Raw genomic sequence first — 14,781 nt, forward strand, 5'->3', positions numbered from 1 at the left:
AGGGCTCCTGTTTGTTTTGCTGGCACTTGATATTAGAGTCATGACATTGAACCAGCTTTTGAAATGAAAAGTGTCTGTAATGAGTCCTGACCTCTGTCATGGAATTACGGAGTAATATTAATATCACCGAGTAAAAAAATAAATGTCTCCATGCAAACTAGCTGAGCAGCCTCTAGAATAATTTGTTATTGCAACATCCTTTTTATCTCTTCAGAGTAGTGTCGGTATTCTGTTCACAGACATTCAGGAAGCCAAGGCGAAGTCATGGCATGTAAAACTTTGAGCTTTCTCAACCCCATTTAAAAATGATGAAATGCTGAGGTTTCCTCTCTTGACAAAATTGTGCAATGGCTTAAAAGAGCGGCTGATTACCAAAATGTTCTGTGATGATTTTTTGTCTTCCCCGACTTTGTTGTGAAATAGAAACTGCGATGCTGCCTTGTTCTCAGCCCAGCCATGCACCAGAATTAGTATTAGGGCCTCTGGCTAGTGAGTGCTTTTATAGGTGCTTCAAAGTACTTCATGCAAGTGTGGGAAAAAAAAAAAATACAAATCCTCCTAGGCATACAGAAATACCTAGGACAAATCTGTAAGTATTGCATGCAAAAACTTTTAAATTATATTTCTCCCACCCCAGCCTACTCCTGGTTGGTTTGATAAAGTAAATGACTTTTTTTTTTTTTTTTGAAGGAGAATGCACTCAGATACCTTCTTCTTATGTGTTTTTGCTTTGTCTAAAGACCATAAAAAACATAATTTGCACGGCCCCAGCTGATCAGTGGATGCTGTGAGAACAGGGGAGCTACAAACGGTGCTTTATGGCCTCTTCCACCCTCCCCAGCTCTCTGAGCAAGGAGTAGTGTTACCATAGTGCACTTGTGCTACGTACTCTATGAGTGGTGCATGTGCTGCATGGGGTGTTATGCAAAACTTGGCTGTTCCTGCATTGCAATGACAGGAACAGCTTTGGATGTGGCTTTCAAGAGAGTTGGTTTTTCAGGGTGAATGTTTCATTTCTTCACAGATGAAGACCTGTCTGAAAGGAAAGGAACAAGAAAGGCAGTTACAGCAGCAGGTATGCTCTTTTTTCCTGTTCCTTATTGCTGGATGTAACTGAAATGCTGGCCCTTGGTCTCACAGGGGAGCTATCTCCATTTCTTACACCCCCAGCCCCTCCCTCTGCTTCACAGCCACAACAGCTAGTGGCACTGCACATGGCGGGACAGCCTGAAGGGTTCAGGTTCTTCACGTTGGGAGAATAAGTGCCCTCCTTCCTTCTTCCTCTCTTCCACTGCCAGAAGATCAGATCTGCCGCAACTGGGAATTTGCCGGGGCTCACTGGTGTTTTCTAGAGGAAACAGAGGATAGTGGAGGTGTACTTGAAGCTCACCCACATAAAGAGGCTCAGTACCAGGCTTTAAACTATCCTACATATGTGATCAGCTGCAGTTGCTGACCCAAATCCATTCCACAGGTTACCTGTGGCTGTGGGCAGATGCAAGAGACTAGGTAGAGTGTGAATTTCCAGTGCATTGGCTCCTCCATTATATTTGTCCCTGCACAACTCTTCCTTTTTCACGTGGCTGAGCCTTGCCTCTTTCACAGGAAAGTTCTGAGGCACGGATGAGTAGTGGGAGCTTACACTTGGGCTCATCTTGTTTGTCTCTTCCTGCCTTGGGATGCAATTAAACAGAGCTAGTGAAGGACTTTCAATATGGGGAGCAGTCATACAGCATATTTATTGGTTTATTTTCTGAAGTCAAAATATTTAGTTCTGACTCATCTGTCATTCCTCCTTGTTCTGTCCCTTGGCAAATTCCCACTGATTCTACTGGCACACAACCTAAGATAAGGCCCAACCGAATCTTGAGGCCATAGACTTTGGTCCAAAGGACCAAAAGTTGATTTTTCTTGTTACACAAATACCTATCAGTGTAGGTTTGCTTCAAGCTATTGAAAGCTATGGCGTGAGATGAAAACCTCTTGAAGACAGAAAACACCCAGAAATGTGCTTGCCATATGTGGGGGAAAAATTCTAACATTAAAAAGTGTCAAAAAGTGTCATGGCAAAATCAGATTTCTTAATTTATTTTTTTTAACCATGAACAGACTGAAGAGAATAAACTGAAAGCATTGTGATGCACACTGAGAGGTTTTTTATTCCCTGTTCCTTTGTATGTGGATATTCTGCTGTTTGTCGTATCCTGTTAGTAATGTGTTTCTTCTTGCTTTGTTTATTTTTTGACAGACAAAAGACATTCCAGTACAGTCCGAGAGGCTCAGCTACCCACCTCCACTCTTTCTCTCCCCATGTGTTAATTATGGGAGTTGTGGGTTGGTTCTTCACTATCAAGATCCTCGAGTCCACCCAGCGTCTCACAGAGCACAAGAACAGCAGCAGCACTCAGTAAGGTTCCCACCTTCTCCAATTTCACAAGGGCACTGATTTTCTCACAGCATGGTGACCACAGAAGAATTAACACAGTGCTGCCATACTGCTATCCTCACCAGTATCCAAATTTGTTGGTTTTCCATTTGTTTTTGGTGCCAGATCAAGATTTTGTACAGGTTTTAGAATTACCTCCAGATTCAGAAAAGCCTTTCTGAACTCTGCAGTCTCTCTTCCATAATTGTCTTCCCTGACATGCTGGTTTTCTTTTATGAGCATGTTCTGTTCTTTCTTGCTGTTCCAGTGTCTTTGGTACTGAATTGCACAGATTGCTGCCATGTCTCAACTGAAGCATAGCCAACTGAAATCTGTGTGTAGAGGAAAAAAATTACAGCAATTTAAGCCTGTATGTAATTATATATCTTAAGTATATAACCTTGTATATTTTAAATTAGTTTGGGTGAATACTTATTATTTTTAAACTACTGAGAAGGGGACTATTATCCGTTTGATTTCAGTGATAACAGTGGTCATCCTATAATTAAAAAAAATAAGATTGTCTGATTGAACTCTTGTTGGTTTCTCAGATTAATTTACATCCATGTAAATTCCAAGCCTTTTCTAGCTGCAGCCCAGTCCTGGGCATTCAGAATAAATGATAGTGACAAAAATGAGTATTTAGCTGCAGCCAGAATTATTTTGTTCTCTTCTCTCTAGTCTGCCTAAGAAAGCTTGTTGACTAATGGCTTATTTCCATGTCCTACTCTGAGTATTTCTTTCTTTGGCCTGGTCACTGGAAACTAACTTCTGTGCTTCACTTACGGTTTCTGCATTCGTGGATAATACAGCTGTCCTGCCTTCAGGCAATACTCCTGTAGACAGATGCACAGTCACATGTTCCCTGTCCCCATTCCCACACGCTGACAAGCCGGAGGTAGGATGCACAGAGCTGCTGTTAAACCGTAAGGGTGAAATCCCAGATGCTGTTTCTTGTACGGAGTAGTATCTTCCTTAGGATTATGTGAGAAATGAGGTTCTTCTAGGGTTGAGCCACTCTGACCGTGAATGCTTTAGGAATGCAATTTTCCCAAGCAAGCCTGTGTACTGGAAGAAGAGGGGAAAAAAAAATAAGTGGAAGTGGAAGTTACATTTGTATGTAGCTAACACAGTGGGAAATTGGCCTTTTTTCCTTTGTTCCTCAGCACGAAGCAGAATCCTTTTCTTTAGGCCAGGTTTTGTCAGGATGAGTTCTCTATTTCAAGGAAAATACTGCTTCAAAGACTGATATTTTTGAAGTGCTCTGGGTTATCTAAGAGGTAGGCTGTGCTCCTTCAAAACCAATGAGGATCCATTTAAACATGGTGAATGTCATTTTAAGTATACAATATTTGTTTCTGCCTATAAAGTGATCACCTATTAAAGATGTTCATTTATTTGAGAAATTCAAGCTTAGTTCTTGCAAGATACATAAAAGACTGCAGAAACCAGCAGAAAGCTGTGGTCAAACCTCATTTCCGTACTTCAGGAGTGTGCTTATCTGCCTGTTTATCAGCATTTGAAGCATTGCGGAATGTTTTTCACTGCAATTTGGGCACTGTCCCAGATTATTTTGGCCCTTCTCCCTGAATTTTCATCAGCTGGGTTTCTAATTCTGTAAGGGATCACTGGGTTTACAACTTTGCCATTCCTCCCAGAGCACTGGGGTCACTTTGACTGGTCGCTTTGTAACTCCTAGCTTCATTCTGAGCTTTCTTTGAAATTCTCTGCCTGTATGAGTGCAGCGTTGCTGCTCTGAGCTTTTGATAACTCCCTGAGCAATTTGTTAGTGATGAAGGAAGGTGTTAGAATTTAATGGGTGTCCTGAGTTAACGTACGTAATGCTGTGTGTTTAGTCTGTGCTTTTGCTTTTTCAGTCTTTTTATATCTTGCACCTTTTTGTTCGTTTTACGTTGTCAGTAGAAAAAATCTGTTTAGTCTAACATGAAATACATCTCTTTTCTCTGAAATTCATTCCACTCTGCATTGTGTATGCGTGAAAGAAAACAGTAAATCAGAGAACAAAAAAGTCAATAGAAATTCAGAAGAGCAATGCGGATAAAAACATTTTGAGCCATTAGAGGGGAAAGTGAATTGTGCATAAAGTAAAGCACAGTCTTGCATTGTATCTAAGTCTGTTTGTTTGTCCTTGAGCACAGAATTAGTTTATTCCTGTGGACGATGTTCTTCAAGTGAAAATAGGATACTTCCTTTTCCCTGACAGCGTATGATAGTGATCGCTGCTATGTGACTATGAATGAAAGCACACATAAAAGTTAAATCTCTTTTCTGTATCTACAGCTTCATCTTGCCGTCTTAATTGAGGCAAAACTTTTTGAGACGCTAAAGGCATTTCTCCCCTACAAGCTGAAGTCTGAAAGAGTCTCCTGGGGACTGCTCAGGGCTTTGTTAGAATAATTTCTGCAAAACAGCAATTATTTTCCCAGTTTAACTAATTTGAAGCAGTAATTACCTGGAATTTGATGAGCTTGAATGCAGTGCTCAAACCACACTGATGGTTTAATAGAGCTTCAGCTGAACAGACTGGTCCCTGAATTGTTTTCTCTACTGGTAACACTCATTTACCACAATGCGCAATATAAACTACGGCACAGTTTTCCTTTCTTCCTTGCTGTTGCTTACCATGAAGAATTTCCATGGACTATGCTTGTAGGCACACAACAGTCCCGATAGTGCTTCTTGTAAGAAAGATGGGGAATCTTCTCATCCCACAGTATTTTCAATAGATTATCAAACAACAGCTAATGTGATTGCAACACAAATGCTAACCTGTGGGAAAGGGAAAAGGAAGATAACTTTATTCAAAGGGATTTTCCTATTGTGCAAAACAATGTGTTACTTGTACTGAAAGTAGTACAGCTTCACCTGTCAAGTCAGTGCATACCAAGCTTCTCTGGGCTTGCTAAGTATAGAGGATGGAGCCAGTTTAAAGTGTGATGCCTGCTCATATCTTCTGGTATGTTTTATTCCTTAGCTGTAGTGTACTATAAAGCCCTTTTAAAATTGGATTTGTTTCTGTTAATGTTTTTTGATTTTAGGGATCTAGAAAGGTTTAGAACAGTATTTCTAATCAGAGAAGCAACTAAATCATGCATCACAAAGAAGAAAGTAAGCTGAAAGACTCGATTGGTAGAAATATCAAGCTAGATATAAGATCTTTTGTAAACTACTTTTGTATGACTAATAAAAATCTTCGCAGCACAGTTATGTTTTTAACATGTCGCTATTCTCTTGTTTGAAGTGCCTATGAAGTCCATATTGCTGTAATAATGTTTTATTGTTCTGTGCAGCCAGACTATCAGTGGTATGTTCCTGACCAGTTTCCGCCAGATGTTCAGCACAAGGCAAATGGTAAGACAACAGCTGTACTATTTTTTAAAATGGGGGCCTTTGAGGGATATATAGTAAACTTTTCTGTTTATCTGTCAAGTGTTTACATGAAAGCTTTGCCTCAGTGAGTTGAGATTGGTGTACATGCAACATAGGTGAAGTTTCTAATGTAATACTATCTACATTATAGCTTTCGGCTTCGTTGCAATTTGTAAAATGTCTCTGTCACACATTATGGGATCATGCATTTACCTCATTAAATGCCTGCTAAGAGTCCTAAAGAACAGTTATCCTCAGAATTGTCTGTAGAGGTTTTGCTACTTCAGCTAAAACGAAATTCAATGATCAGCCAAACTTGGAAGCCAAGATGGGGCAGGTTTTAGAAGTCCTTGATAACAAAGTGCAGGATTTAGGACATTGTTTCACTTTAAAGGGAAAATGCCTGTTCTTGATCAACTCTGATAGTTTAAGGTGCTGGGCCTGAAAATAAAACCATTTAAATGGACCAAATTAATTGCTTGCTGAAGTGTCGGTGTAAGCTATCTGTTGGAAACCAAGAGGAGTATTTAATATTTGTAACTGGATTTGAAGTCATCCGAAGTCCCTTGGCATTTCAAAGTACTTGGTTCAGGCCCTTCAAAAGGCAGACACCAGAGAGCACAAAGAAGGGACTTTGTTCTGGGTGCAAATCCGGAATTTCCCCAATCCACTGCTTTTCCCTCAAAAGTAGTTGAGAATAATGGCACCTTAAGTTTTGTGTTTTGCTCTGTTCTCTTGTCTAAGTGGTCCTTTTATATTGATACTGCCTCAAACAAATGATGCATCATCCAGCGCAGTGTTAGGGGACCAACCAGGTTAGCTGGTGTACTCTGCAGGAGCACGTACACTCCATCTGTGCACCATTTCCTGGGGTGAGTGGGTTCCATATGGAGTGGGAGGGAGTCACCACCAAAAGCTGTTTGGTAACATCTGGAAGAAGATGGCTGCAGAGGAACTCTTCTGTTGTTTATAGTCCCCCTCATTCGTACAGAAGAGAGGGTGCGGTGGGAACGTAGCTTGCCAAAACAGAGGACGAGCTTCCCATAATTACATGGCAACTGCTTGGAGGGTTCTGATGTGGTTGCAGGGAAAGTAGTGCTGTGACTGCAAGAGAGGACAGGAGATTAATTCTGTAGTTCCTCCCACTTAAACTCACAGTGATTTATTGCACCAGAGAATACTGAGAGGATGTTTATACCAGTGTATGAAACATGTCCGGCCACCAACTGCAGCTGTGGTCCAGGGCAGTACACTTAGGGGATCTGAAGAAAAGCAAATTATTTTACGCTGTTTGATTGTAATGACTTCTGCCTCCTTTAAAATCTTTTTTAAACTCTATGTTCTGTCTTTCTTTAACTGTTCCTTGTCCAAAATATCCAAATACCTCCTCCTCAGTGGAACAGTGAGTAGGAAACTCACTGACTTTTCCCTTTCTTTTTTAGTGCCCAGAAAGAGGAATTCTCAACTAGTACCATCATGGTGCTATGTAGGGTATGTTTGTAGTATATCTCCAGGGCTCTTTTTGTCTTTGCTAATAAAACAGTATTTTATTAGCCATTGGTCACAGAGAAGTCCAGTGTCTACTATCAGTTAAAATGCACTAACCTGGATTTATGTATTATATATAGTCACTTACATTAAATCTATATTTAAGCCATTTGTTTTATGAAATGTTTCAAATACAGAATCTCCAAGAATATATGATGAAGATGTTCTTAATGTTTTCCAATTTCTTTCATCTCTTTTTGACTACTTCTAATCGCAATTCTGAGTTTAAATGAGTTAGTTTGTGTGGCAGCATTCCTGCGTCTCGTTTCTCAGCTTTCATTTCCTCATTCAGTGATACTGGCCAATAAATCTCATCTCTTCTGAGCTAGTGCTTCATTATAGAAAAAACAAACACCAGCGCAGCAACTTTGAGCATGAGGCAGTTGCCTTTAGAAATGCCATTTTGGCAGATTGATGTTTCTAGGGCAAACCCTTAAGTTTTCCCTATCTGAAGGAAATTTCCTTTGACATTGGGTATTTTTTCTTAGTAATTATTCTTTGAGGAATAATTACTAAGTATGTGTCGCAGATTGTAGCATTAGAGCTGAACACAAGTGAGGTGAATCAGAAGACAGATCTTTTCTATGGCATGCTGTCAAAAATCAACCAACCCAGTTTTAAACACCTCTCAAGTCTGAGTCTCTACAGTGGTGGTAACTAGCTCTATGACAGAGATTAATATCTAGTTTGCTATAATGTCACTGGGACTGCAAAGGCATATGTCAGCAAGGAGGAATTCATAGCTTGATGTGCAGTTTTGTATAGCTGAACTTGCATTGTTTTCTGCTCTCCCTTGTCAGGAAGATGTATTTGTTTTAGGCACATGAGAGGATGTCCAGGTTCTTCTGTAACCAGTGAGGAAAGGAAGAATCTGTAATTTCATGTCTTTTGTTCTCATGTAGACATTTCTGTATTTCTTTTCTGGCTGGCACCACTTTTCTTAGCTACTACTCAATTCAGAGAAGGCTTTATTGTAAGACTGCTACATCAGTGATGTCTGGTTTGCCTTTCTACTTTCTGTAATGAACACATCTTTCCCTGTGACCATGGAAATTGATACTTCTGAAATGGAACTGCTAGGGTATTTTCAAAATTAAAATGCCTGCCACAGGAATTTCCTACCATTTTCTCACCATCCCATCCCATCCCATCCCATCCCATCCCATCCCATCCCATCCCATCCCATCCCATCCCATTATGCTGAGCTATGAAATATGTCTTTATGTGTCTGTTCAGTATTTGGAACATCTTATGTTACCCAAGCAGGGCTCTATCAGCTCCCTCTTTCAGAATTGTGTCAGCTAAGTGAAGTTCAGTGACATGCCTTTCCCTCTTTGGCTAAAGCACCTTGGAGCTACTCTACACTTCTTGCTGGTGAAGTAATCTCTCTCTCTGTATTTTGCAGCTAAGTATCTATGGGCCACTTAAGGATTTAATCTGGGTGAAAAGAAGGGTCCGTAGCCTTTGCAATAAGATGAAGTTATGCATAGACAGAGCTAGTTATTCCCAGAAGTGGGTGCTGTGGCTTGGGAGACCAGTCCTCAGCCTTGAAATGACATCAGTGTGACTTTGAATACAGAGGTCAAAGCCTGATGCAACAGTGTGCTCAAGCGTCTTGCTCCAGCCTTTGTTCATGTGGAGCATGGAAATTTGAAGGCTGATGTGTATGCAAGCAGGTATGAATATCTGGATGTGACCAAGCACAACTAGTAATCTTGGTATGCATTTACAATTACTTAAAATTTTGATCTCCCTGTGTGTCTAAATAGGTAAAACAAAAGCTATCGACTGTTGTAGACGTGACGTTGTCCAGGACTAGCTACTGTGGCTAATATGTGGCCTTTCTTTATATTTTTGATTCAATAATCAGGATTTAAATTACTTAATCCATTTTTATTCACAGATGCCCACAGCTATTTTTGAAATGCTTTCTTTAATAAAAGTTAATGCTTCCCCAAAGAAAATTACAGTCAATCTCAAAGGACAAAGCAATGAATGTTTCAAACCACAGTGATTGTAGCCATAAAAAGCTCTTAAAGTAGCAAGAGACAATATATGTGTATCTCCTGGTTGAGGAAATGAATCAGGGGAAATGGAAGACTTTAAAGAAAACAACTAAAATCTAGAACTCCCAGATAAGAACAGGAGGGTAGAGGAACCTCAAGACCTCAGGAATTTAAGGTAAAAAAAAAAAATTGATATGGGATAGGAAGAGGAAGCCCGAGTGAGTTAAACTGCAATTGAACTGCTCTTGGTTTGTTGAAATGAGAGAAATGAGATTTCCCATAGTAGAGTCAGAAAGAGGAGGTAGAAATTCTTGGGATAAATTGTCCTGCAAAAGATAGTTCTGAAAAAAGGAAACATTTCTGAGTGTCAGTGAGGGGTATGAGCTATTTTTTAAGGTAAAAACAAAGGAGTCCTGTCTTGGAAGACTAGTTAAATAGCTAGCCTGGCTAGTAATACTTGTAGTTGTCTACAAAAAAAAAAAAAAAACAAACAAAAAACTGCTGAACAAAGGTAGAGTAAGAAGTGGTTTATTCTAGTTTTGGTGTCTCTGAAAGCTGCCTGCTTAGTGGATCAGAAATAGTTGTATTAGAGTGCAAATCTATCCCAAAATAATCATACCTTTTCTGCAAGTATTTGTGATAGATACGTCTGTGCTTTTGTAAGTTGACATTTTTTCTTCAGACTACTTTGTATTGACTAAACTTGCTTCATAAAAACAATTTTCTGGCACTAGGGCATTTACTTAACTATTAACAAAGTACCATTCAGGCCTTTGGGACCTTAGAAACAATCTCAATGGGCCTCATATGTTAAGAAACATGGTATTGCCATTGGTAATCATGGGAGCTGGGAGACACTTTGACCTGCCAGGGGTTGCGTGGGACACTGAAGATTTACTTAATGCATAATATATAACTTCCAGAAAGGTTGGGATCCAGGCTGAATCCAGAAATATTCAACAGACACTTGCGAAGAGGAGCTTGTGGACTGTATCCGACCTTATGGATCTGATTTTCTTGCTTTTTCTTCCTATTAGTATCCCAGAAGTTTCACGTTGCACGTCTTGTTAAACAGCTCAAAAAAGTCAGATGACTCATATCAGAGCACAACTTGTCTGTGAGAATAAAGATATCTTCTCCCTGACTTTCCAAACATGAAACACCTCAGCTGAAGGCAGGCAGCATGGGGAAAAATAGGTAGATAGATAGATAGCCCCATAGATGGGCTGCAGTAGAGACCAGGCTACCAAGGAATGGGCATCCCTGGTTTGTGGGGAGGGGTTAGCACAAATCTCCTGGCTTCCAAAAATGTGAGGCTGTTCACTTGAGGGCCACAATAAAGAGAGAACGGCAATGTGTAATGATAAATGGTAGGAGGTGAGTAGAGGCTGTGGAAGAAGAGAGATGACTCACTGCACGAGCAACGCATTTCTGAAATGTTAACTTTTCCTGTCTGCCTCTGGGACGATCCCTTCCCCAGTTCTTCACTCAGTGGAAATCCTGCTCCTACAACATGCTTGAATCCTTCCAGCTCAGCCTTGTTCTGCCAGCTGTGCTGCCTTCAGAGGGACATTAGCTCCTAAATATCTGTGCTTTGTCACTCAGAATTGCTGGAACAAATTTCCTCTTTTTTTCCTCCTTTCGAAGGAGCAAAGCAGAAAGAATTCCAGCAAGTGCACTTAATGTCACTTTTTTTGGCAAATGGTGTTGACTTCCTTCCTTATCCAACTGCGTAAAATTGAAAAGGCAGTTGGAAAAAAAAAAAAAAAAAAAGACTGATATTTGGAGATTTTCCCTGAACTCAGTTTTTAATGGAAAATTGTCTGGAAAAGAGGTTTATAGTACGAAGCCTACTCAGAGCAAGAACCCTTTTGCATGCTGCAACTGCTGGCACATATTGCTTTCTTCGCTTCCAAAATTAATCTTACTGTATTTGTTTTCTTGGCAGAAAGAGTCTCAATACACACGTTTAAGAACCCCAGTTGCCCCCCATTCGATACAGCTACTGGATTTCTTTCACCTAAACTGTACGTTTTAGTTTTGGATCCAGTTATGTGGGGCACAGGCAGCCCTTTGCGAGGCAGCTGGCATGCCTTGGAAAAGCAGAAACCAACCTGTGAAGCCCTAGGGATGCCCGGATGAGCACATGCAGCAGCTTGATATGTCCACTTACTTTCATTATAATATCATCTCTTGTTCCCTTCCACACTGCACTGCTTTCCAGATTTTTGCCCTCAAGGGTACCTACTTTGCGGCTAATGTTGTTGTAATTACAGCTAATTGGAAGAAGAGGGGGGAAGTGTGGGGTTTTCCACTGAAAATAATGGCATCTGCAGGGAGGGGAGAAATGGAAAATGGAAAAATAGATTTGTGGAGGTCTTCAATGAAAAACAGACAGAAAAAAGTCAATTAACTGTCATCTTAATTTTCCTGGAGAGGGGGGGGAAAAAAAAAAAGGAACATTGTTGGTATTTAGCCTGTCTTCAGTGTATACATTTCACTAGAAAATTCAAGACAGAGAAACAGAAGATATATGTATAGATGTATAATTTCATTTCTATTAAACAACATATTGAGATTTATCTAGATCTTGTTTTGCTTTCAGTGGACATTGTATTTTAAATTTGTTGTGAAGTTTTTGAAACATGGTGCTTGGTAGAAAAGTTGTGTTTCATTCTCCTTGCGGTTCCAGAGGGCTACGTGCATGAAATTACTCTGCCGTATGTCTGTAAGGTTTATTCGCATCTCTGCCCTGGGATGCTACCTGGCCCTATTCTGACAGAGGAGAGATTTGTGTTCTCTCTTCATGGAGTCAGGTGAGCAGAGAAGAGGATGCTGGAAAAGTAGGACCAGAATGGACGCATTGCTCTTGCCACCTATTCATGGAAGCTTTTGGCCTTCCTCCATACTCATTTCTGTGGCAGACTGTTGGTGCCATGCTGCTGTATGACCCTGGGGCTGGGAGCAGAAGAGGCTTTTGCAGAGTGATGAATCAGAGCTGCCTGGAACTCTCAAAATGCAAGTCAGAGGCTCAAGGCCAAAGAGTCAGTGTTTCACATTTTTATCAAATTGTTTTCTTTGGGAAAGCTTTTGTTTCGAAAACATTGTGTGGGAATACAAGTTGAGGTGTGCCCTACCATATAAGAGTACAATATTCCACTGGATAGGTGAACTGTAAACGATTGATTTATTTTATATGTACTTATACATAAATGGCTTTTTTTCTATTTCTCTCTGTCTACCATAATGATGCACAAAGAACCAGTCTGCCAGTGGTTGCTCTTCCTGGCTTTTCTGAACAAATAACATGAATTTTAGCTCTGATACTACCTGCAAAGAAAAATTTGGCCAAAATCGATGATTCATGTGGTGCTGCGTCTTGTCACACATGTGACATTTTGGTTCACTTTTTTTTCATCTGCATTTGGATATCATCAACCTATGTGTTCAGACGTGAAGGATGGGGTTACTGTGTAGTAGCTGCAGAGCAATTCTCCCAGGCAAATTCAGATCCTGCTCGGAGGTATTTCACTCCTAATATTTCTCTTGTAAGTGAAGTGTTATGCGCACCAGTGTGTGTGCTACTAGCAACACGTTACAGCATTTCAAGAATCTTTTGAAACTTCAGGAAGGAAGGGCATGTTACATTGGCCATAGTACATTTCCTTTCTCTGATCGTATTTTGTTTTCCTAGCTCAAATGAGTTACTAACAAATACATCTGAACCACAGACACCTACTTAACAATTGTGTTATTACTAAATTCTTCCCTCTGTTGTACTTACCTACTCTCTTGGGTGCACCTACTGTTAATGTATATGTAATGAACACTGCTGTATGTCAGCAGAGGTCTAGAAGAGTTTTATATGGAGAATGGAGGTTATTAGAACCTCTGGTTTGCTCTGTACCACGATTGTTCAGGACTAGATAGAGACTTCTGGTGCATTGCAGGATGTCCCCACACTCCTTTGCTTCTTCATGCTCTCTGTTATTTGTGTCAGGCTGATTACTGGCTTGTAAGGATGTGCAATATTGGCTCCAAGGGAAGGGAAGAGGAGAGAAAATTGAGGGAAATAAATCATGAGCTGGTTGGATTTCTCAGTGTCAAAATCATGCTATTGATTTACTTTTGCAGATTCATCCTCAAAGAAAGGAGCCCATCGCTGACAGCCTCTGACCTGGAGAAGCATAGACCCAAGTCTGCAAGCTAGTCTTGCAATTTCGTTATTTTGTTTTGTTCTGGATTTTTATTTTTATTTTTTTATTATTATTATTTTTTTTTTGCCCCTAGCTCCTTATCTCTTCAGTACATGTTATTTATGCCTCATGAAATCCCTGTGAGGACAATAGAAAAGCAGATCGTTCAGGCTAGAGATCCTCATGATCTGGTTAAACTCTGCTGGGAAGCGTTAATGCCCTTTGTTCTGAAGATGCTGTTTGTGCTGGCTATTTGTTAAGAAGCCTTGTGATAAAAGATGCAGCTATTGCTGGGGCTTTGGAAGACAGTTGCATCTGATTTGAATTCAATAGCTTCCAGCTCTATTGTGTTGTGATTCTTTCTATTAAAGGATTGTTGTTATAGTTGCTTTTGATTCCTGGGAATGATTTGTTGATGTACCATCTTGAATTCTGTAGGTTTTCTTGGTTGTGGGTTAAAAATGAAATGCACTTCACTGTTTTAACACATTTGTGCAACTGGGATCAGGTACCACTGATGCTAGGCCAGGCACAAGGTGCCTATTCCAATTCTGAGTCCAGGTCAGCCCTCCTTTCAATTTGGTTCCAAAAGTATATATATATAAAAGTGGTTTTTTTTTCCTATGCATACTTATTTGTATCCATATCATTTTTGCATAAGCATTTCATGGGTTTAACTTCACAGTGAAAATGAATTTATATTTCCAAAGAATTCTTGCAAAGAATCCCACTGTAATGAATCTGAACATTGTTGTGTGACCTCCAAAGAATAAAACATGTGTTTCTGAACAAAACTATATTAAGACTATGAGACTTTTCTGAAACTCTGGTGAAGGGCTGTTCATCAGCTGTGCCAGGAGCCATATGAGATGTCCTATGTGCTTTCCTGATAGCACAGAAGTAGTTAATATGAGTTGAAGTTCATACTTAAGCAGATTTTTCATCTATACAAAGAGAGAGATCAGCTAGAGATGGTTTGTGTGTCATTTCTGCATTTAGAACAGGGATTTCCATTGTCATCAACATACAAAGACATTAAAATAATAACCACACAGAATGAAACGTGCTGGGAGTTTGATTCTGGACGCAGTGGAGAGGAGTCCACGGGAAAGGATTTTTCTGTTGTTAAGTTTTACTGCACTGCTGCTCTTGCCTGTGTTGATAAAAGTTTTCCTGACTTACAATAAAGAACTGGGAAGCGCCTGAGCAAAGCACC

General features: G+C 40.1%; 1 protein-coding gene across 1 annotated transcript in view; it reads left to right on the top strand.

Moving 5' to 3' along the window:
• TNIP3 (TNFAIP3 interacting protein 3) overlaps positions 1-14,362 on the top strand; it is a 37,393-nt gene extending 23,031 nt beyond the window's left edge. Inside the window, exons 9-12 of the mRNA XM_021394699.1 lie at positions 1,025-1,075; positions 2,249-2,407; positions 5,737-5,797; positions 13,504-14,362. Of these exons, the coding sequence (XP_021250374.1) occupies positions 1,025-1,075; positions 2,249-2,407; positions 5,737-5,797; positions 13,504-13,535 (303 nt within the window). The 3' untranslated portion in view covers positions 13,536-14,362. The remainder of the gene's footprint in view (positions 1-1,024; positions 1,076-2,248; positions 2,408-5,736; positions 5,798-13,503) is intronic.

The sequence above is a fragment of the Numida meleagris genome, chromosome 4 (assembly GCF_002078875.1).
Source record: "Numida meleagris isolate 19003 breed g44 Domestic line chromosome 4, NumMel1.0, whole genome shotgun sequence".
In the NCBI taxonomy this organism is placed as follows: Eukaryota; Metazoa; Chordata; class Aves; order Galliformes; family Numididae; genus Numida; species Numida meleagris.